The sequence below is a fragment of the Pteronotus mesoamericanus genome, unplaced genomic scaffold (assembly GCF_021234165.1).
Source record: "Pteronotus mesoamericanus isolate MK-2021 breed Mesoamerican mustached bat unplaced genomic scaffold, CSHL_Meso_final scaffold_54, whole genome shotgun sequence".
In the NCBI taxonomy this organism is placed as follows: Eukaryota; Metazoa; Chordata; class Mammalia; order Chiroptera; family Mormoopidae; genus Pteronotus; species Pteronotus mesoamericanus.
Genome location: NW_026555321.1, coordinates 31,976,278 through 31,999,524, shown reverse-complemented (window position 1 = coordinate 31,999,524; position 23,247 = coordinate 31,976,278). Strand labels below are relative to the sequence as shown.

The window sequence follows — 23,247 nt, the reverse complement described above, 5'->3', positions numbered from 1 at the left end:
CTTTCTTTTCTTTTCTTTTTTTAAAACATTTTATTTATTCATTTTTAGAGAGAGGGGAAGGGAGGGAGGGAGAAAGAAAGGGAGAGAAATATCAGTGTGTGGTTGCCTCTTGCGCACCCTCAACTGGGGACCTGGCCTGCAACCCAGCCATGTGCCCTGTCTGGGAATCAAACCCTGCAACCCTTTGGTTCTCAGGCCGGTGCTCCATCCACTGAGCCGCACCAGCCAGGGCCCAATGGCCCTTTCTTTCATTTTCTCCCTTTGGTGTGTCCCCTCACCTCCTTGCGTCTCAGTTTCCTTCCTTGTTAAATATCAAGGACACATTCGATACTTGCTGGGAAAAGCCAGAAGTGAGTTGAATCTGAATTTAGTGATCACCTGCTTACTAATCTGGGCCAGATGGACTTTTCAGGGCAAACAGGTCAGAAGACTCAGTTCTAGTCATTAATTTAGTTAGCCTGCTTACTTTTTTTTCCCCTTAAGAAACATACTTTTCTATGCAACAAATCCATGATCACTGTTAAAAATATCTACAATGTGAATAAACTGAAAAACAACCACCCCCGCAAAACCCACAATATAAATTTATTGAAAATTACACCACCTGGAAATAATCACTGTCAACAATTGTGATTGTTCTTCAGGCTCTTTTTTCCCTCCCTATATAAATGTCTTATATATTTTTACACACATTATATAAAAGAACTGGTAACATATATATCTTTTTTTGGTCACTCAGCAATATATTCACACCTTTCCATGTCGATGTATATACACATAATATCTTTAAGTTGGAAAAAGCACACAAGTTAAAACACTTAAGTGAATATGCCCGGCTGCCACCGGTACCAGTTTTCCATTGCGGCAGTTGCAGTGGTTGAGCTATGATAGAGCTGCTGCCTCTGGAGCGGTGAGGGAAGTGCTCCAGGAAAAGACAGGAATGGTCCTAAGGCCCACTCCCTCCCATGCTCCGCATAGGGGTCCTGCGTGTTGGTAGTGACTGAAGATTGAGATTCAGCCACCCTCTGACTTCCAACCATGACCATCACCACCAACCACCATTTCTTGAGCAACATCTCTGTTGCCAGGCACTGTTCTGGACATTGAGGGGAATTCAAAAGAGATAAAAGGCACAGTTCCATCCCTCAAGCAGCTTGTAATTTGATTTGGGAGCTGACACCCACTCAAATGATGCAGCATGAGAACAGTGACAAGCAGCATTTCACTAGAATGGGTGCTAGGAAGAAAGCTCAGATGTTTGTCTGTGTCAGACCCACTGGTGACTTCGCTCGTGAAATGTTCAGATACAGAAATGACAGCAAAACCACTTAAAAGAAGAGAGAGAGGAGTTGTCAATAACCCGCAGACAGATTGGTCGCTCCAGCTGGATGGAGTTCTCCTTGACATCTCCTAAGACTTGGTTTTAGGGGACAGTTGCAAAAGGATGTGGATCCTCAGGCCCTCCTTGGCTATAATGTTAATTTTATTTATGCTTTACTTAAGGACCTGTGGAACCCCTCGTGGAGGAAGAGGTGCAAGTATTACATGGCGAATAAAATAAAATATAACCACATTTACTAAAAGAAATTTTTTTTTACTGAGCGAAGTCATAGAGACAGAGAGTAAGAGGGTGGGTGCACTTGCCCTCCCAGGAGCACGCAAACCACGCCTTTCTTCCCTCTCAGGCAGGCATCTCCAGTCTCTAGGGGTCCTAACGAGACCTGCAGCCAGGGGAGCAATGGGCAGTGGCAGCGGGTCCTGGCCAACCCCCTGATCCTGTCTCCAAGGCCTCCTTTTCTCTGACTCTCCAGTGAGCTCACTGCTGTCCTGCCTTGGTGCACTTCTTCCCCATAATGTTTCTAGAGAGCCAAAGCAGCCCCACCTATTCTCTCTCCTGTTGCTTCTTCTATCCTAAGCCCTTCCTTGTTCCATTGTTTCCAGCTTGATAAATGTACTCTCCCAAAAAAGAAAAGAAAAAAAAAAAATCAAGACCTGGCTGATGTGGTTCAGTGGATTGAGTGCTGGTCTGCAAATTGAAAGGTTGCTGTTCGATTCCTGGTCAGGGCACATGCCTGGGTTGCCGGCCAAGTCCCCGTTTGGGGGTATGCGAGAAGCAACTAACCAGTGTTTCTCTGGCACATCGATATCTCTATCTCTCTTTTTCTCCCTCCTTTCCCCTCTCTCTAAAAATAAATACAAATAAAATCTTGGAAGAAAAAGTAGGGTAGTGGTTGCCAGGGGCTGGGGGAGGGGAATGGGGAGTTAGTGTGTGATGGGGACAGAATTTCAGTTCAGGAAGATGAGCAAAGCTCTGGAGATGGGTGGTGGTGAGTGTCCTTAATATAACTGCACTAAATACTTAAAAATGCTTACAATGGTAAATTTATGTTTTGTGTATTCTACCATAATTAAAAAAAATAAATATAATAAAACTAAAAAAAGTGTAAACAATTCAGAGTTCTTTTAAATGAAAATGAAGATTCTCACCCTACTCTTTATACTCAATATGTGGGCTGTTGAAGAGCTAGCCAATATTTTAAAAATAGAACACAGTGCCCTGGCCAGGGGGCTCAGTTGGTTGGAGTGTTGTCCTGTACACCAAAAGGCTTCAGGTTTGATCCCTGGTCAGCACATATGGGAGGCAACCGATTAAAAAAAAGAGAGAGAGAGAACAACAACAATAATGAAGTTCCTGCATTTTGAGCTAAGCCATTGACACACAGTGTCTTCTCTTAGTTCTCATGAAAGTCCTCCACAGTAAACAGAGCTGGAAAGTGATTAACTCGTTGGTTTCCATGCCAGGGACTGAACTCTAAACAGTTGAGTCTGCTGCTTGTTTTATAAGATAGTTTTATTTAAAAAAAATAATGTATCAGCGACAGTAAAGGAAACAGACACTCCTTATCCCCCATTCAGCCTTCTTTTTACTTCTCTGCGTTCTTCTACCAGGGGTGTCCAACCTTTTGGTGTCTCTGGGCCACACTGAAAGAAGAGTTGTCTTGGGCCACACATTAAATACATTGCGACATTTAATCACAAAAAGATCTCATAATATTTTAAGTAAATTTACGATTTTGGGCTGCATGTGGCCCGTGGGCTGCAGGCTGGACACCCCTGCATCTAGCCTTTTTCTACAGGTCCGCACCCTGTTTTCCTGCTTTCCATCTACAGAGGCTAGTGGGGCCTGAGGGTGGTGGCAATAACCTTGGTATTTGAGCAGTTCTGCCCTAACCAGATGGGAAGAGACAGTGAAACCAGCCCTAGGTTTGAATCTCATCAGCTGTTTGATTCAGGGAGAAATCATTTTGCCTCTGGGAGCCTCAGTGTGCTAAAAAAAAAATAAAAATAAAAAAAAAATGCAGATTATTGTTAACCACCAGAGATTGTCCTGAAAGTCAAATAAATCTTCTCGGTGCTATTCTAGTGCAGTGCCATGCATTTAGGCACCATTACTGTTGTTCTAGTCCCAAATAAGGTGCAACTTGCTTCCATTACACCTTGTTTTCAGGGAAGCCAGTTCCTGAAATCAGTTCCTGAAGCTAGTCCCAAAGCTTGTGTTTGAAAAGCTTGGCTCTATGGTAGAGATCAGTTTTGTTTAGAGAGAGACAGTTTACCTGTTGGAATAAATGCTGCTGGGGACTCAAAGCCTGGTGGAGGCGGTTTGTCCAGCCCCGCCTGGTGAAGCATGTGTGAGAGTTAGCAAGTTGGAAGCCTTCCCTGGGACTGTAGTGCCCCCATTTTGGTGGCTCTCATATATGGATCTACCCCAAACCATCAGAGAGTGAAGGGCCTTGAATGCAGGGCTGCAGAATTCGGATTTGATGTGGGAGGCAATGGGGAGATAGGAAGAGTCAGGTGAAGAGTGTGTTCTTTATCTGGATGATGGGGTCATAAAGGCTTTAAGCAGGGAAGTGAGGAGGCCAGGTTTGTGTTCTAGTTCGGTGCAGCCTGGGAGGACCTGAAGGCCTCCGAGCTGGAGGCCGTGGCTAGCGGGGGGAGAGGGCACAGTGGTGGAGGAGGTTGCTTTCACACAGAGAAGCTGGGTGGAAGCCAGTGGAGGTATACTTTTGCAGTACCTTGGGGTCTCCCAAATCGATGCAAAAAGGAAGTAATTGCTCTCCAGAGGCAGGTGACCTCCATCTAGGCTCCTTTGGCCAGCCCTGCCTGTCCAGGCTGTGTGATCTTGGGGAAGCCACTTCACCTGCTCAGGCCTCAGTTTTCTCATCTCTAACAGGGATGAAATACAAAATCCTGGTGTGGACCCGATGTATGCAAAGCTGGGTCTGGGTGTGGCACAGTTGGTACTCAGTTGACGTAGCTGCTATTTTCAGGGTTCCCATGTATAAAACAGGGAAGGATGCATATGTTTCCACTGCTTATAGAAGGGGAAGCTGTAGGACTGGCCAGAACTTTTATATTTACGGTCCCAATTAGAGACTTAGCAGGATGGAAATCGTTTTTTCACATGATTTTTTATTGTATTTTTTTATTACCATTTATCCCCCCCCATGGCCTCTTCCACCTCCACCCACCCCCTCAGTCCTGCAGTCACCACAGAGTTGTCCGTGTCCATGCAGCATGGGTGTCCTTATCTCCCCGTGTGTTCAGGGGAATGTATAGTTTACAGAGCCCTTTCATGTGTGTCTTCCCATGTATTCCTCCCAACAGTCTGTGAGATAGGCAAGCAGATATTAGCACTATCTCCATTTTATAGGTAAGAAAACAGGCTCTGGGAAGGAATTGACTTGTCTAAGGTCACACAGCTAGTAGGAGGAGAAGGCAGGTATTCGGACTCAGAATGTCAGAACTGGACCAGAACAGGAGATTGTCATGGCCAACTACCACGTTTTGCAGATGGAGAGGCCAAGGCTCAAAGAGGGAAAGAACTCGCTGGGCACACTGAATTTGAGGCAGAGCTGGGACTTGACCAGCCTCTGGATGGCTATTCCACATCACCGAATGATCCTAACTTGCTTCGATTGCACCTTGTTTCAGGGAAGCCGGTTCCTGAAATCAAGTCTTCTGTCCCAGACTTCCCGGGTGCTGTGAAGCCAGGAGGGCCCTGGGCAGCTTCTGTAAGAAACGCCAAGGATGAACAGCAAAAGGGGCAGCCTATCTTTCCAGGCCCAGGTATTTTTAATTTAATTTAATTTTTTTATTTAAAGAAAATGTATTTAAGGAAATAATTTCTCTATAAGGACATTCAGCTCAGTATATAATAGCAAAAAATTAGAAACAACAGTGGTGATGGTAAAATTAATGACAGAAAGTCATTACAATAAAAATGTTAGCATAGTATAATACTGTTAATGTATTTTTAACATAACAATACTGTTAACAATGATTTGGGTGTATGTACATACATGGAAACACACTTATGATATATTAAGTGAGAAAAGCCAGATAATAAAAGAATATATACCATTTTTAACCACTTTTATAGAAGGAAAGAAATAACTCAGTAAATGAGGGCTTTCTGTGTGCCAGACACGGTTCTAAGCACTTCAAAGATGTTGACTTGTTTAATCTTCGTTAGCTGTGAGTTAGGTATTGTGATTATCCCCATTTCTCAGATGAGAAAACCGAAGCCCTCAGTGCAAGCTGGCCCTGCATGCCGACTCCTGGCTAGGAGCCTCGTGACCGCTCTGTCTGCCCTCCACAGGCCCAAGGTCTGTCCAGGGCCGGGCCCTCACAGCCATGCAGGGGAGTGCTGCTGGCCTTGCCACGTTCCTCCTCTTTGCAATCACAGATCTTTTGCATTGTTCTATGGCACCTGAAGCATCAAGAAGGAAAATAATTTGCTCAAAGTCACCTGAGTAGGAAGTAGCATCTGAGCAGTGTCATTTGAATACTTATGTCCCTAACCTCTGCGCACATTGCTACCCCAGAGCCTATCAGACTCCTTCAGATTATTCTCCATTCCCTTGTACCCTGGAAAGGACTCAGGGCCATTTTGCCAAATCATGGAAGGACTCAGCCAGTGTGATGACTTCCCCAAAGGGAGTTGCTATTCGTGCCCACATTTCTATTCTCATGACCTTTCCCCTGGAGCCCAGCCTCTCTTCTGCTCTCCTGCAGCCTCCCGAGTGGTGAGCCAAAGATCGCAAATCCATGAACCCTCAGCTCATCAATGTGGTTCCCAAAGCTGAGGCCAGCATGGGCTGAGAGGAACATGCATGGGCTTTGACATTAGACAGACCCACATTTGAATTCCATCTTTGCCACTTTCTAGCAGAAGTATTTAGCCTTTCTGTGCCTCAGTTTTGTCATCTATAAAATGGGCACAATAATAGAACTTAAAATATCATGTTGTGGTAAGAAATCATACACTATAGCGTTGTCACCATATAAATGCTCATTAAATGTTAGCTGATCCCTGGCTGGTGTGGCTTAGTTGGTTGGAGCATCATCCCATACACCAGAAGGCCGGGGGTTTGATTCATGGTCAGGGCACCTTCCTAGGTTGCAGGTTTGATCCTCGATTGGGGCACCTACAGGAGGCAGCCAATCCATGTTTTGCACATCAGTGTTTCTCTCTCTGTCTCTCTAAAATCAATAAACATATTTAAAAAATAAATGTTAGCTGATGTTAGGAACATTCTAGACACCCCAAAAATGTCAAGTTTGGAAAATTAATTCCAGACCAAGGAGTCTGAATTATTTCCTGTAAATAAAGAAAAAAAAAGTGTAGAACTTTGATAAGCAATTAAAGATAAAGGGAAGCCCTTACTGGTGTGGCTCAGTGGATTGGGCATTGCCCTGCAAACCAAAAGGTCGTTGGTCTGATTCCTGATCAGGCACATGCTTGGGTTACAGGTTTGGCCCCTGGTTGGGGTGCATACAAGATGCAGCCTATCCATGTTTCTCTCTCGTGTCGATGTATCGCTTCCTCTTTCTCCCTCCCTTCCCCTTTCTCTACAAATAAATAAATAAAATATAAAGAAAAAAACCACTAAGATAAGGGGAAATAGTCTTAAAGCAAATTTGATACTGGTTGATCACCAATGGGGAACAGTAATAAAAGAGGGAAATTCTAGGGGAGTGCTTATCAGGATTGAGGAGGTTACAGGTGTAGCAACTTGTTCGCTGTTCCTTATCTAGGTGACCGCAAAAACAAGGGTCATAAGTTTCTGCCAGCCTTTGCACCATTCAATTTCTTGAGTGGCCCTTGGAAGCACTTGTGCCCTGGCAGGTCAAGATGGTAAATACAATCTGCAGACAGAGACAGGAAATTGATTGTGTATCTTTGCCCAAACTGAAAATAAGTGAGTAATCATTCATTTCCTCAAATAACACAAAGGTTGTCTTTTCTTGGGAAAACCCCAGGCTTCCTTGGAGCCCCAAAATTCAAGCTGATTATATGGTAGGAATGGAGAATGCGGAGGCAGTGGCGGCGGGGGCTGGAGAAGGCACAGCAGGCGGGGACAGTGTCAGTGTGCAGGGGACAGTGAGCCGGGGCTTCTGGCCAGTGCCTCCTGAACCACACTGACAACCAGGGAGGTGGGGAGCCCCTGTTGCCCTCTTGATAGCTGGGGAGGGATGCATAACCTGCCGGAGCTTCCTGGCTGAATGAGTGGTAGGGCCAGGATTCAACTCAGGTGGTTTGCATATCTTTTTATTTTAAGAATATATGTATTTTAAAATTTATTGATTTTAGAGAGAGAGCGAAAGGGGGAGAGAAACATCTCTTTTTTAATTTTTAAAGTATATTTTACTGATTATGCTATTACACTTGTTCCATTTTTTTCCTCCTGTTTATCCCCCTCTGCCCGGCACTCTCCCTTGCCCCAGCATCCCCCGCCTTAGTTCATGTCCATGGGTTGTACCTGTAAGTTCTTTGGCTTCTTCATTTCCTATACTACTCTTATCCTCCCCCTGACTATTTTGTACCTACCATTTATGCATCTTATTCCCTGTAGCTTTTCCCCCTTCTCCCACCGCCCCCTCCCCACTGATGACCCTCCATGTGCTCCCCATTTCTGTGATACTGTTCCTATTCTAACAGACCTCAGTGATCCCCCCAACCCAAGAGACCTGGGACAGCCCCCAGAGTGAAGCCTAGGCATCAAGTCAGACCAGAAAATCCTGGCTGTGTGAGGCCAGCACTGACCTTGGAGTCACAGGGAAAAGGAATAGGACAGGAGACCATGTGTGCAGCTCTGTGGCCAGCACTGGGTCAGGGAGGGGGATGGGGCAGCATTTGAGGGAAGAAGCAGGAGGGAGATCGAGTTGGCCTGGAGCACCTGTTCCCAGAAGGTGGAGCCTGTATCCCCAGAAGGTGGTACATGAGAACATGGGCATTAGGGGGAGGAAAAAAATATATATATAGAACATGCATAAAAGAACTAGAGGTTTCAAGGCTGAATATATACTGTGTGGACTAAAGTGGACTGAAAGAAAAACATCATGTTACTCAGTGAGGTGGCACAGAGACATGGCCAACATCTAGGAGATGGGTGAACGTGACAGGCCAAGGATACTGGGCAGAGACTTCATCACGGGAGCAGCAGTGGCAGGGAGCCTTTCTGAAAGGCAGGGTCCTGGCCTGCTGGCAGGGGCACCTGTATTCCAAGGATTTTCATAGAACAAGTGCCTGAGAGAAAATAGGGAAGGAGCTGGGCAAGGCTGTTGGGTGGGAAGGTCGGGCAGGAGTGTCCTGTCTGCAGTCTAAGGCAAGCTCAGGGTGTCCTTGGGGAGACCAGAGTCACCATCAGTGTCCTGGGTCTCCCCATTGTCTCCCCTGTGAGTCCTTCATGGGGATGGGAGTGCAGGTGGGGGCGGCCTGTGGGAAGCTTGGCCGGGGTGTGGATGGGGGATGGATTGGAGTGGCATCAGTTATGCTGCCAGCAGCTCGTCTGCAGCACATTGCTGGTTTTGTTTATTTTATTTTTCAGTCTGCATTAATTAACGTGCTTGTGTGTTTGCCAAAGGTTTACTTCTAGTGTCTGAGCTATGAGCTACACCTCTTTCCCTGAAGCTCAGTGTATGGTTATAGTGTGCCAATAGGCTGGGGGTGGGGATATGGGTGGTGTGTGGGTGTGTGTGTGTGTGTGTGTGTGTGTGTGTGTGTGTGTGTGTGTGTGTGTGTGTGTGTGTTGCCCTATTCCGGGGCTCTCTCATGCGGTGTGGATGTGCAAACACGGTAGCTTCTCAAGTATAGTTCTTCAAATATTATATAAAAAAATGCTAGAAAATGTGAAAAACAAAAACGAAAATTCCCTGAGGACCCCAGAAGCAGCCACAAACCCAGGAGAGAGGCGCAGGGTGGCCCTCCTGTTGGGCTCTGTGGGGATGAAAGAGCCTCATGCTTTGTATCAGGTAAGTTTCATTTTATCAGCTGCCTGAATTAATAGTTTAGCAAGGCTGCCTCTAGTTTGACTCTGGTACTATTTTCAGCTTCTGGAATTATTTTTCATAGCCAAAGTTCCAGATTAACCACTCCTTTCTTGATGTCATAAACCAGAAATATGGGAAGCAGGTGAATTTGTCCAGCAACCCTGGGGTCAAGGCCAGGTTTCCCTGGAAGGGCTGGCCCCCAGTTACTCAGGGCCTGATTTTCAGCATCGGTAAAGATAGATGATAATGGTACCTATCTCCTAGGATTGTTGTGAGGCTTAAATGAGTTAACACAGTGCGGCATTTAGAGCAGTATCTGGCATGATGTCAATGTTCGCTAATTAGGTGTACCTGGACTATTTACCGCACACCTGGGCTTTCCCTCCCTGGGTTCCCCGCCTTGGTGCCCTCCTACCCATAGCCACTTGTCGGAAATGTTTCCCCTTCCTTCAAGTCCAGGTGAAATGCTCCTTCCTCTGTGAAACCCTCCTTTATCTCCCAACCTGTTATGGCTAGCCTCTCCGGCCTCTGACCTTGGAGGCTGGTTATTAGGACTCCTGCTACAATGGTGGTTGTTTCTGGAAGGCAGGCTTCGAAGCTGATTTCCTCTGTATTCTCTGATCCTTTTGAGGGAAATATGACAGTGTTGGGGTTAGAGGTCAGGCAGATGACATTCCTTTTGAAGGCTGGCTCTGCCACTTACTGCATGGCCCTGGGTAAGTGGCCAGGCCACCTCCAGTGCCTCTGTTTCTATACCTGCCAAATGGGGATCGTTAGTAGGACCAATTAATTCATAGGGTTGTCATAAGGATTCATGTAGGTAACGCATGAGGACTGTGTAAGCTGGTGCTGGGGATGTCAAAGAATAGCAGCCATCATTATTGTCACTGTTTGAGGAGTGAATCAGACTGGTTTGGTCTGGGGACTGACAGGTATCCCCTCCCTCTTTCTCCAAACAGGCCACTTTCTGACCCACAGTCCCTGCTTTCCAGATCCTGCTCCAGCCAGAGCCAGCCTCCTGCCTCCTCCTGAAGATGCCCTTCCTTCCTTAAAAACTGACCTTCCTGCTTCATCTGACTCAAAGGTAAATCCTCCACCCAAAAGCCATGTCCCAAGTTTGGGGCACTCTCTTTCAAAACTGCAAAGCATTTATTCCCTGAGACCAGTATGGGAGTTAGGGGTGTCATGAGGGCAAGAAAGGAGACCCATTGAATTACCCGAGCTTCAAGATAGTAAGTGCTGGCCAGTAAGACTTATGTTCAATACAGCTGGGACAGGTATGGGTTGGGGGGGAGGGGTTGGTACACTAGTGAATATACATTTGTTTTGAATTTTAATTTTGATTTACTCATACTGGATGGCTATTGTGTTGCCTGTTGTCATTTTTTAAAAAAGATTTTTTTCTATTTATTTTTAGAGAGAGGGGAAGGGAGGGCGAAAGAGAGGGAGATAAGTATCAGTCTTCTCATGCCTGGGGACCTGCCCCACAACCCAGGCATGTGCCCTGACTGGGAGTCAAACCAGCAACCTTTTGGTTTGCAGGCTGGTGCTCAATCCACTGAGCTGCACCAGCCAGGGTGTGAACACACATTTTTAATGAGCTTTTCCATTATTTGTGTTTAAATGAGAGCTGATAATTGGCATCTTCCTCTTGCAAAATATATTGGTTGTAGCAGGCATTTGCTTACACACTGCCTTACCTCCAATTTTTTTTCAACCCAAAATTTTGTGTGTGTGTTATCCTGCATTTTCATGACTTGGATCCAGGGCCACATATGATTTTGTGGGTCTTACGCACTTGTGCCTTCATTAGGTACCTGTCCTTCATTAAAAAAAAATATATATATATATATATTTTATAATTGCATTGATATAAAGATGAATATAATTCAAGCTAGATTAAAAATTAAAACATTTTCTTTGACTTCAAAAGTTTGCTTTTGTTCTTCTGATTTTACAAGAAATTAAAATGTATTCGGCCCCTAAAAGTGCGTGGGCTGGGCGCCTGGTGAAGAAGTCCACTCTGCAGCTCTGCGTGGGTCTGGTTAATAAAGCTGGCCCACAAAGGAGACAGGCTTTTAATTTTCTTTGAAAATTTATTGTGCTCAAAGATGGTAACTTGGGAGAATGACCATAGTGTAATGTTAAGTGAAAACACCAGATAACAGAACTATATATGCATCATGATTCCAGTTTGTTAAATAAATCCTTATATATCTAGTTTGAAAGAAACACATAAAACTTGAATAGGAGTTGAGTGGGTAATGGGATTAACAGGATTCCCCCCTCCCTACCACCCCAAGTTTCTAAAACTGTTTATAAGAACATAAAAAGTTTTAAACCTTTAAGTTTAAGTGTACCTAATTTTAAGAAGGAAGTGATTGAAGCAGAGCTCCTTTTCATGGGCTTACACACACAAGCAGCCTCCGAAGTGCTGATCACTGCATCCTGTTGGTTATGGGAACCCATATCCTGCTTCCCAGCGTGTACACCGCATGCAGGACAAGGGGCACCAGCTTGGCCATTGACCAGCTGTGTGATCTCACCTCAGCTCTTTGACCTAGATGCTTGCCTTTGTAAACTGAAAAACAAACAAACAAACAAACAAAGCAAATATCAACCATTTGGCAGGAATACTCACATTTTAGTTAATCTTCAAAATTTCCCTCCAGGGTATGATTGTCATGTTTATTTTTGCTGATGCAGTTAAAGTAACAGAGATGTTAAGTAACTTGTCCAAGGTCACAGAACAAGTTAAGGGCAGAGCTGGGATTTGAGCTGGCCTTCGTCATGTCCTTTTTATCAGTCCTCCTCACTGGATAAGATGACCCCCTCCAGCCCTTCAGCTCTAGTGTTCTAAGGTATCCTTGAAGTAGTAGGGAAAACAATATTGATTCCATATTAATCTCTGTCTCTCCTTTGAACCCCTAGGATTTCAGCACCTCCATTCCTAAGCAAGAAACACTTCTGAGCCTGGCTAGAGACAGCCTTCTCTGGAGCGAGGAGGACGTGGTTCAGGCAACCGATAACTTCAACCAAACCCACAAAATCAGTGAGGGTACTTTTGCTGACATTTACAGAGGACAGAGGCAGGGCATGCCATTGGTCTGCAAGAAGCTCAGAGAGGTGAGCACTTCTTGGTTTCTAGGAGAGGGCGGAGGCTGCATGCGTGGGGTTGGATTTTAATGTTTCAGTGTCTTTTCCCACAGATGGCCTGCTCAGGTCCAGGATCAATTGAAAAATTCTTGCAAGCAGAGAAACAAATTTGTCATAGGTAAGCCTCCCCTTTGGAAAATATTTTGTTTAGTAATGATGACAGTTAATCCTTACTTAGTGCTTCCTGTGTGGCAGGCATGTTTTAAGTACTGTGTGTGTATAAACTCATTCTATTCTTCACAAGAACACTGTAATGTAGCTGCTATTATCATATTATTTTGCATATGGGCAAATTCAGGCACAAAGAGGTTAAATGTCTTGTCCGGGATCACACAGCTAGCGAGTGACAGAGCCAGAATTTGAACCTAGATTGGTCTGGCTCCAGAGACCGTGCTTTTTTTGTGTAGCAACTGTATGTACAGATTGGAATTATTAAAGAACCTTGGCTCTCCTGGCCTGTCTCCTTTCATTCAGGGGGAAAGAAATCTGTTTTCATCTCATTTTTTGAGGGGGACAGAGACTTGCTGATTCCAACTCTAAGGGTGATTCCATCTTAAAATCCCAGTACTCTAGAGCAGGGTCTGGAGAATGATTATCCACAGGCTAAATCTGGCCCTGCCTGTGTTTGTATGGCCCAGGAGCTAAGAATGTTTGAAAAAAATAAAAAGAATATTTCATGACACATGAAAAATATAAAAAATTCAAATTTTAGTGTACAAAATAAAGTTTTATTAGAACACAGCCGTGCTCATTTGTTTCTGTATTGCCTGTGGCTGTTTTTGTGAGATAGCGCATAACTGGAACAAAGACCATATGACCTACAAAGTCTAAAATATTTACTATCTAGTTTTTTACAGAGAAATTCTGCCAACCTCTGGTCTTGAGCAGTAGGGGCCTTCAAAAGTTATCCTCACACCTGCTCACTCTACGGATGGGGATACTGAGGCTGGAGAAGTAAAGTGAGCCTCTCTGTCACAGAGCTGGGTGGTGACTGAGAAAGAGAAGGGGAAGGACTGTTTGGAGACCTAGGGACTTGTCCTGGCTCTGGCATCACTGACTGATGATAAATTTAACAAAGCATATTGGGCACCTGTCATGTGCTATACACCAGCTATCATTCAGCCTTGGCAAATCACTGTTGAGTTTCCTCTGCCCATGTGCAGCCTTGGACAAGTAATGCATGATAATTGTAGAGTATTTTAAGAAGTAAAGAAAACTGTAAATAAGAAAATAGAAATCACCTATTTTCCATAGCACCTACAAATAACCACTGCTGTATTAATATTTTGATGTTCTTTAACCCTTTGATAATCTTTAATCCTTTCTCTATTCATACATATGTGCCCATGTACATACACATATACACATACTTATGCAACACACACACTTAATGGAAACTGAAAGTCTAATAGCCCTTCCATCTTGGCATAGTGCCCTCCTGGAGTCAGCAGTCATGCCTTCATTCGTTGATTTGGCGAATGTAAGTTGTTGAGGCCTTACTTGATTCAGGGAGTGCAGGCCTTGAAGAATATATCACCCCTGCCTTGGGGAAGTATATGGTCCAGTAGGGAGAGTGGTATGTAAATAGCTTTAATGAGTGTGAAAAATGTGAAGTAGGATGGCCTGGAGGGTGCGGAAGAGGGCAGATGGGTCAGGCAGGAGGCTATCACAGTAGTCCTGGGGAGAATCCATCAGGATCTGACCCAAGGCAGAGAAGGCGGCAATGAAAGGGACGTTTGAGACTATTTATAGTAATTTCATAATTAAATGAGGTGATAAGGAGGTTTCTAGGAGATTGGACAGGTGGTGGTACACTTTGCTGAGATATTAACTATGGGTGGAGAAATGGGTTTGGGACTTGTGAAGTCTAGGTTGTTCACCTAGAGTGTGGAGGTGAGAGGTTTGGGAATGTTTCTTAAAGAGGTGAGAGTTACCTAGGGGAGCAGTTTATAATGCAGGATGATGAGCCCAGCCTGGGAGACTCAGGTTTCAGAGGGAGGTGAAGGAGGAGGGTCTTAGTGAAAAAGGCCAAGAGTGGTCAGAGAGGTAGGAGGAGAGTCAGGAGTCACTGGTGACTTAGAATCCAGTGGAAGAGAGTTTTGTGGAAGAACTCCAGTGCTGGGAGTCAAACAGACCTGCAATCTTATCCTGGCTTCACTGCTTGCTAGTTATAACCTTGGGCTAGTTGCTTAATCTCTAAGCCTCTGCTTCAGGAAGATGGGGTGGCTAAGGTGTCGTATACTGCAGAGCAGGGAGGCAGGATAAGTTGAAGCAACTTGACTTCTAGCTCCCTGAAGGCAGGCAGTTTTCATCTTTCTACCCTGGTGCTAGGGCCTCAGGGCAATGGAGAGGGTAGAAGAGGTGTATGAGGTAAGGAATTAGAGCAGTCTTTTTCAAAACATTTTTATAGATTTATTTTTAGAGAGGAAAAAAACCCATCGATTTGTTGTTCCACTTATTTATGCATTTATCGGTTGATTCTTGTGTGTGCCCTGACTGGGGATGGAACCCACAACCTTGGTGCATTAGGACAATATTCCAACCAACTGTGCTACCCAGCCAGGGCCAGAGCAGTCTTTGATTATTCTTTCTGTCTGACTCCTTACCCCTGCATTAATGCCTGATTTCAGATGCTGTCACCCCAATATCTTACCTCTGCTGGGCTTCTTCACCGGAAATCAGTTTTGCAGCTTGATCTACCCCTACATGGCAAATGGTTCTTTACAGGACAGGCTCCGGTGTCAGGTAAGATGCTAGGTCATGGTCAGAGAACAGGACCAGGCAGCACCCAGTTAGAGAATCAAGGGTTAAGGACAAACAGGAGTCCAGAGAGGGAGGGGCCATCCAGAGAGGCCCTTCAAGAGGAGTTAGTCCAGGATAGATAAGATCTGGCTAAACATCTTCAGGTAAAACCCTATAAAAATTTTATTTGGCAAAGAGGCATTACATCTGAGTCAAGAGCAAGACTAAAGTATCTCATAGGACTAATTTTATTCAACATTGTTCTGGAGGTGATAGCCAATGCAATAGAACAGGAAAAAGAATTAAGAGATACAAAGAATGGAAAAGTGGAAGCAAAGTTCTATTTAAAAATGTTATTCTAATATATACTTATTTGTTTGTGTGTGTATGGAATATACCTCTGGAAAAATACAAGAAAATGGTACCTTGGTTGCTTTTGGGGAGGGGAACTAGGTAGCTCTGACATAGGATGGGAGGGAAACTTACTACACATCCTTTTGTACCTTTTGCATATTATATCATGTGAGTGTAATACTTATTAAAATTAAAAATTTTAAAACAAACCTCTCTCCCTTCAAATCCTGAAACAGAGGGAAAAAGTTATTCCATGTGGAATTATTGCTTCCTTTGGCAGGGACCAGACAAAGCAGTTATTCATGGTATAATAATAATGATCATTAGCTTTGCTGAGCTCTTCCTGTGTGCAGGACACTGTGGGCTTTACACATGTCTTCTCCAGGCCTTGCAACAACCCAACAGGTTTTCTTCATTTTCCAAAAGAGGAGACTCTCTGGCACAGAGAGGCAAAATGACTTGCTCATAAGAATACAGCTGACAAGTGTCAGGGCTAGGTTTTAAACTGGGTTCATGTGGCTCCAGACTTCAGAGTTTTTGAGGAGAAATTGATTAGCAAGGCTAGTTCTTAGAGGACATGGAACCTAAGGCAGGACTTGAAAAATAAGTGGTGAATTAACCCGAAGATTCAGTCTTAGAACAACAGTGATAACACATGGGGGGAGATGGTAGGCTTTAGCCCACCCCACAATTTTCATCTGCCCTTGTGAAGTCTCCCCAGATAAGGCCCATATGTCTGATGTGCCAACGCAAGCTCTCTAGCTCCTCTCCTTACCAGTCTCTCCTAGAGAAAAATTCCAGAGTTGCCATTGTAATGGTCATCATAAAAATAGCTGCTGTTTTTTGAGCACCCACTATGTGACAGGCAGTATGCTAGGGACATACCAAGCATAAGGATTCTTTGAATCCTTACAACAACCCTAAAGCATAGGGATTAACGTTTCTATTTTAACCGGAGAAAACGAGGCTCAGAGATGTTTAGTGTCTTTTCCGAAGTCACACAGCTAGTGCATGTCTGTGCTGGAATTTACACCTAGATATTCTGATGTCAGAACTGGAACCCTGCCAGTACACCGTGCTGGTCAAGCCCTGTTGCAGAGGACAGGAAGGGCTGGAGGGGAGACAGAAGCCCAGGACCCTGCTATTGGGATTTTAAAAGGCACAGGTGTCATTGTTTCTCCTTTTCATTCTCTTAGGGTGGCTCAGACCCCCTCTCCTGGCCCCAGCGCATCAGCATCTTCTCAGGGCTGCTTCGTGCCGTGGAGCACCTTCACAGCTTGGAGATCATCCACGGCAACATCAAGAGGTGAGAGAGGACCCTGCCAAGGGCTCAGGCTGCAGAGATGACACAGACCCGCATCCCAGGGTTCTCTTCTCTCTCTATCACTCCTTTGCCTTTTTCTACCCACCTTACCTCCCTTGGGTTTCTCTTTTTTTGTTACACCCTCAAAAATCAGTGTTTCTGATTGTGGTCAGCATGAAATGCCAACCTGTCACCACATTTGTCTTTCTGAGCTGGTGTTTTCCCAACAAGCGCCCATGCCTCACACCTCTGATGTATTTTACTTCCCACCCAGCCAGCTGGCCTGTGCCTGGTCCTTGACATTTGGGCCATGTCTGCCAAGCCCCTGGAATTTTGAGCTCTGTACTCGTGGTCTTGGATACCTGCCCCCAACTTGTGTACCTGTTGGTGAAAGTGACTGAAGTCGGAGGCTTCCTGCAGGTTGAGGTGCATCCTGGCTATCATGCTCCCAGACATCTAAGAGCAAGAGATCCCTGTCTGAGGAGTCGTAGCATGGGGAGAAATTTGAGAAGATAGCAGAGAATTTGGAAAATCTGAACTCAAAACCATAGCACCCATACACCCCAAAGTCCTCTTTCCCTTTGGCAAGGAGAAGCTCTTTCTTCTTCTCTCCTCATGGATTCTCATTTGGTTGCACAAACAACAGGAATAGCAAGAAAGGAAATGAAATGACAAGAGGTCATACTGGCTCACAGCCAGACTCATCGGTTGGCCTCCATTTTTCAGTCTTAGCTCTAAGGTAGCATGGTTACCAATTCATACTATTCATACTCTCTTTCCGCCTTTATTTAAACACAATAAACACTGCATATCATCAGTTTTTGTGACTTCTTAGTCTTCCATTACAGGATTGTCCGCCATTTACCTATCCCTTGTAATAGTGGACATTGGAATTAGTGTCTACTTTTTTTAAAGAAAAGATTTTACTTATTTTCAGAGAGATGGGAAGGGAGGGAGAAAGAGAGGGAGAGAAACATCAGTTGGTTACCTCTTGCATGCCCCCAACCAGGAACCTGGCCCACAACCCAGGCATGTGCCCTGACTGGGAATTGAACTGTCAACCTTTCGGTTCACAGGCTGACGCTCAATCCACTGAGCCATGGCATGGTGTCTACTTTTAAAAAAATTATTAAGCATTAGTTCTACATTGAGTAGTTTTACACATGTAGCTGAGTCTTTTTGTCCATGCCCCTCCCCCCACCTTTGGAGTACTTTCTGAGAGTTCATGCCCATGGTTTAGATGAATAGATTCAAGAATATTTTTATTGCTCTTATTTCCTACAATTTGAGCAAGTTTAGTCAAAGGATGCTGACATTTATTTTTTATATATTTTTAATATTTTTATCCTTACCTGAGGACATCTTTTCATTGCTTTTAGAGAGAGAGAAACATTGACCTTCTTGCACACACTCCAACTGGGGATTGAACCCGCAACTCAGACATGTACCCTGATTGGGAATCAAACCTATGATACCTAGGTTCATGGGATGATGCTCCAACCAACTGAGAAGCCACACCGGCCAGGGCAAAGATGCTGGCATTTAGACTTGAATCAGCTGGCCAGAGCTGGGGGTCCAAACAGTTTTGAAAGGGCCTGAGATGATACATCCTATGAGTTTGGCCAGCTGAGGTTGATTGGGGTGGACAGTTAGGATGGTTGTGGGAATTTGGTCACTTCAAATGCCATTCCTGAGGCAGCAGGATTAATCTTAGTTCCATCCTCATTTACTGCTGGGAGCGGGCTTCCGTCAGAACTGGCTCAGAAACTCCATGTTGAGGGTCTTCAGTGTCCTTATCTTGCTGTGAATGACACTGTTCACTGCTAAGTTGTTTCCCAAAAGGGTCTCCATGGCAACCTCTTTTTGTCCAGCCCAAACTGAGAAGGTTTTGCATTCTTTTCCACAGCTCCAATGTTTTGCTAGATCAAAACTTCGCTCCCATGCTGGCTCATCCAGTGGCTCACCTGGGTCCTGTCAACAAAAGGTCAAAATACACTGTGATGAAGACCCACCTTTTCCAGGCCTCAGCTGCATATCTGCCAGACGATTTCATCAAGGTGGGACAGCTGACCAAGCGAGTGGACATCTTCAGCTGTGGAATAGTAAGAGTATTCTTCTCTGCTGAGGCTTGGGCCTGAACTCATTTGTCCTTTCCATGGTTCCTTTGTAAGCACAGGCTATAATAGAGGCTGGTAGATGTGTTATATCAAAGTACAGTAGGGGTTGGCCAGTTGTGGTCCACAGGCCAAAACTGGCCCATGGCCTATTTTGTATGGCCTGTAACTAAGGATAATTTTTACATTTGTAAAAGATTGAATAATAATAATTTTTAAAAACCCAAAGAATATTTGACAGAGACTCAGAAGCTTGGTTTGTGGCCCACAAATCCTAAAATATTTACTGTGTAGTCTGTTAAAGAAAAAATTTGCCAACCCTTGAAGTAAAGCCATTTATGAGTGCCCATATTGTAGTGGGAAGTAAAGCCATTTATGAGTGTCCATATCGTAGTGGGCTACAGATACCATCTACTGACGTCCCTGATTCCCATCCAGCCATCCATTTAATTTTCTGTTCAGTTGTGTTTATCCTTGTTTGATCCATCTGTTTTGTCCACCTGTCTATCCATCTTTACGATCATCTATCCAGCCATTCATCCAGCCATCCGGCAGCAGCCACCCATTCATTCACTATCCATCTACTCATCCTCACCACCTCCCTGTCTGTCATTACTGTGTGTAGACTACAAATGTAACTAAAATACAGACCCTCCCCCAGGAGCTCATGGTCTGAAAAGAGAAGTCTCCAGGTTCCATTTCTACAGAATACCAATTCCTTGAGATCTCTGTAGGTTTGGTGTGCCTAAAGGTTTGGTGGCCAAAGAGGTTTGGAAAATCTGTGTGAAGAAAAGTGAAAGAGGTTTCTTTACCACAAAATTCATCAGAGCCTTTAATATGATAATAAGCCTTTACTCTGTTAATTGTGAATTTACCACACTGGGCAAACAGTATGCTGTGTTTCCCAAATTAATCTGATAATTGAACCTTGTCCTCTTAGTATCTCTTAGCATCAGTGTCCCATGGAATCCAGTCTGGAAGATGCTGGCTGAGAAAATAACAGTCTCTGGTTGACGTCTGCCAAGAGCAAACAACTGTATTTTGGCCCTTGCCCTCTCTCTTCCTCCCCAGCCTTGAACTCTGAACTTCCTCTCTGACCACAATCTTCTGTCTGTCCATCTCCCTGTGAGTGCCCTCCCTCTGAGCCACTTTCTGCCCTCAAACCGACATCACATGTCAGATTCCGCTTCCTTCTGTCTCCCAGCCCATGGACTTTTCTGGTTTCTTTGCCCCTGTCAGGCCCACTGGCACTGAGGTTCAACAGGGCTTGCCCAGGCTCCTGTTCCTTTAAGACCTGATGGGACTGAACCCTGAAACCACGAGGTACAGTAGTGCAGAGCTCAAGAGCATGGATTTGGGTCCCAGCTCAGTTACTGTCAGCTGTGTAACCTAGGGTACACCAGCTATAACTCTGGGCCTCACTTTTATCTTCTGTAAAATAGGGGTAATGATACATATGGAGATTAATAAGATAATATACATAAACTGGTTAGCAAAGTGCCCTGTACATACCAAGATTATTAGTATTATAGTGGTTTGTTTTATCATTCCTACCTTCATACCCTCATTCCTGATTTTTGTTTGTTCTTGACGTTTTAACTTGGCTCTTGGTGTAACAGCTGACTACCTCCTGCATTCATTCAGTCACTCATTCATTCAGTGCCCGCTGGCTCGCTGCACTTTCTCTCAGCCCTGCCATTGACTAACAGTATGAGTTTGAACTTTGGTTTCTCATGGGCAACACTGGATTTCGCAATATTTTTTGGTGAGCACTATATGAGATCTCTGTAAAAGGCCCAGCACAGAGCCTGCTGTGGAAGAAGCAAAGGAAAGTTTATTTATTTCCCCTTGTTTTTTCCTTCCTTTCTGGAAGGTGCTGGTGGGGAGTCCCTTTTCAATTGGCTCCTGTCCACTTACTGCAGGGGTGCCCGCTGCTGTCCCCTCCTGGCCACTGCCAGCCTGTTATTAATCCAGTGGGCCCTTCCTCTGGAGCTGAGGGTTTCTTGGCAGTAAATGGGAACATATTATGAGTTGCTTCCAGAAGGGCTGTGGAAGAGAGATTTGACATGAAGCACAGGGTACTCGCTCCCTTGTATTCACTACCACTAGGTCTCCATTTACCAGGTGAGGGCACAGGCTCATTTTAGTTACTTGCCCAAAGACCCAAAGATTACCTGTGCATATAAGGAACAAAGTCAGAATTTGAACTTAGGCCTGTCTGACTATAGAGGCCTTAACTATCATGCTGTTATTTCTGCTGAGAATTCCTATTCAAAGCCGGTTTCTTGCTTACTAGGACACATATCATGGTTTGTCCATTTTGTGGTGGCTTACATTGGCTCAGGTCTGTGCTCCTTTTGTGAGTGGATGAACTAATGAATGAATAATGTCAATAAAGGCATATGGATAAAACATGCTATAGATATTGCTGAGATTTCCTGCATAGAATTCATGTCTGCACATGGATTCCTCTTCCCTGAGATTGACATAGTGATTCCTGCTTACCATTTATGATGGGTTTTTAAATGAAATTATCTTTAAAATAGAGTGTGTGTATATGTATATAAATACAGATATATGTGTGTGTGTATAATGGTATTTATTATACAGGGTGGGGCAAAAGTAGGTGTACAGCTGTTTGTATGAAAAATAATACAATAATAAATAATAATACAAGAATAAACTGTGTTTTGCATACTCACAATTGTAAACCTACTTATTTCCCATACTCTATGTATATATGCACATACATGCATATAGTTTATATATACATACAAATGAATATATGTATATACATAAAATTGATGGTAATACACACACATTTGGTTTCCATCCTTTCTGCCTTGCTATCAATTAATTCAAACCTTCTACGAGCAGCTGGGTGGCATGTTTATTTGGAGGAAGTGTGATATTCTTCATGTTCCAGATTTTGGGCACATGTCTGTGCTGGCAAATGGCAGAGCCAGGCCTGGAGCTCAGACTTCATTACCAAGAAGAAGCTTCCCTCTTGGCCAGAATCTACCGCCTGACCTTATGGGTGTTCGAACTATGCTAACTCCATGTTCTCTCCAGGTTTTAGCTGAGGTCCTCACTGGCATCCCTGCGATGGATAATGACCGAAGCCCAATTTTCCTGGTAAGGGAACCAGTCACTTCTTCCTGGGTGGTGTCTTTGGGCCTCATAGCTATGAGGGGTCAGGAAAGTACCCATTTTACAGATGCTACTGAGGCCTCAGTCCAGGGTTTGATTTGCATCCGTGCAAAGTAGCTTTCATCTCACATTCCCACCTGCCATCCAATGATTACATTTTTTTGATAAAGGAATTTAGAATGTTTAGGGAAAACTTACTTCTTTTCTCCACACGTTAGGCAATCAAATAGGGTTTGTCCTCAAATTGGTAAAAGTTAATTTCAGCCCTTTTAAATAGGTTTCTATAATAAATTCAATAACTTCCATATTTGGTACACTGAAAGAACTAACATATATATAATATAGTGAGTGTCATTTCAAACATGTAATAACACAGCTTGGCTCTGTTTTGCACTTTCTGTAAATTATCTTTCTAAATCATCTCAGAATTCCTGTGAGATTGACACAGGCAGTATGTTCATCTATACATGTGGAAAGCAGGCTCTGAGATTTGCCCGAAAGCTCAGTTATACTAAGTGTCAGAGCTGAAATTCTGAGTCAGGTCTTTTGATTTTAGATCCTGAGTTCTCAACCATGACACTCCCCTAACTGTTTAATTCTCGTGTGAATTCAGTATTACCACCATCCCTACTTTATAGATGAGAAAACTAAGGTCAAGGTTAAGAGACTATGTCTCATGCACCTTAATCAGATTAGTAGTCAAACTGGGATTTGAACCCATGTCTTTGGCAGTTTCAAATTCTGTGCAAGCTCTGGTCCTCTTTATCAGTTTGAAAGGGGAGCCCCTTTTCTGACTTGATTTGGAAGCCATTGGAGCAGCTGGCTTTTTTTGTGACTGGGCCCCAAAAGCATTTCCTGAGCTTTGGGGTGGAGAGCTGAAGGCCTCCCCTATATACAGAGAGTCACAACTTGTCCTTTTACTAACCTCCCTGAGCTCTGCCCTTTTTGGGCACCGAGCTCCAGATACTGCAAAGAGGTCAATGTGGGCAGCTCAGATGTCGTTTGGGTTGTTTGGAGCAATTCTCATCTCCTGACAGTTTTCTCAAGATGCATACCTCAAGGTGCTCTCGAGTTCCCTGAGCGAACATCACT

The 23,247-nt window shown here is 44.3% G+C and overlaps 1 protein-coding gene and 1 pseudogene across 3 annotated transcripts in view; both read left to right on the top strand.

Annotated features, from left to right (window-relative positions):
* The window catches only part of IRAK2 (interleukin 1 receptor associated kinase 2), a 57,590-nt gene that overhangs the window by 21,201 nt on the left and 13,142 nt on the right, over window positions 1–23,247 (top strand). For 2 of the 3 annotated variants that reach the window (XM_054595036.1, XM_054595038.1), the window contains exons 3-10: window positions 4,996–5,130; window positions 10,296–10,420; window positions 12,268–12,462; window positions 12,546–12,610; window positions 15,123–15,237; window positions 16,785–16,894; window positions 18,798–18,993; window positions 22,078–22,140. In XM_054595036.1, coding sequence (XP_054451011.1) covers window positions 4,996–5,130; window positions 10,296–10,420; window positions 12,268–12,462; window positions 12,546–12,610; window positions 15,123–15,237; window positions 16,785–16,894; window positions 18,798–18,993; window positions 22,078–22,140 — 1,004 coding nt within the window. The remainder of the gene's footprint in view (window positions 1–4,995; window positions 5,131–10,295; window positions 10,421–12,267; window positions 12,463–12,545; window positions 12,611–15,122; window positions 15,238–16,784; window positions 16,895–18,797; window positions 18,994–22,077; window positions 22,141–23,247) is intronic. The other variant, XM_054595037.1, reaches the window with a different exon arrangement.
* On the top strand, window positions 1,116–1,803 carry LOC129088458 (kinesin-like protein KIF9; annotated as a pseudogene).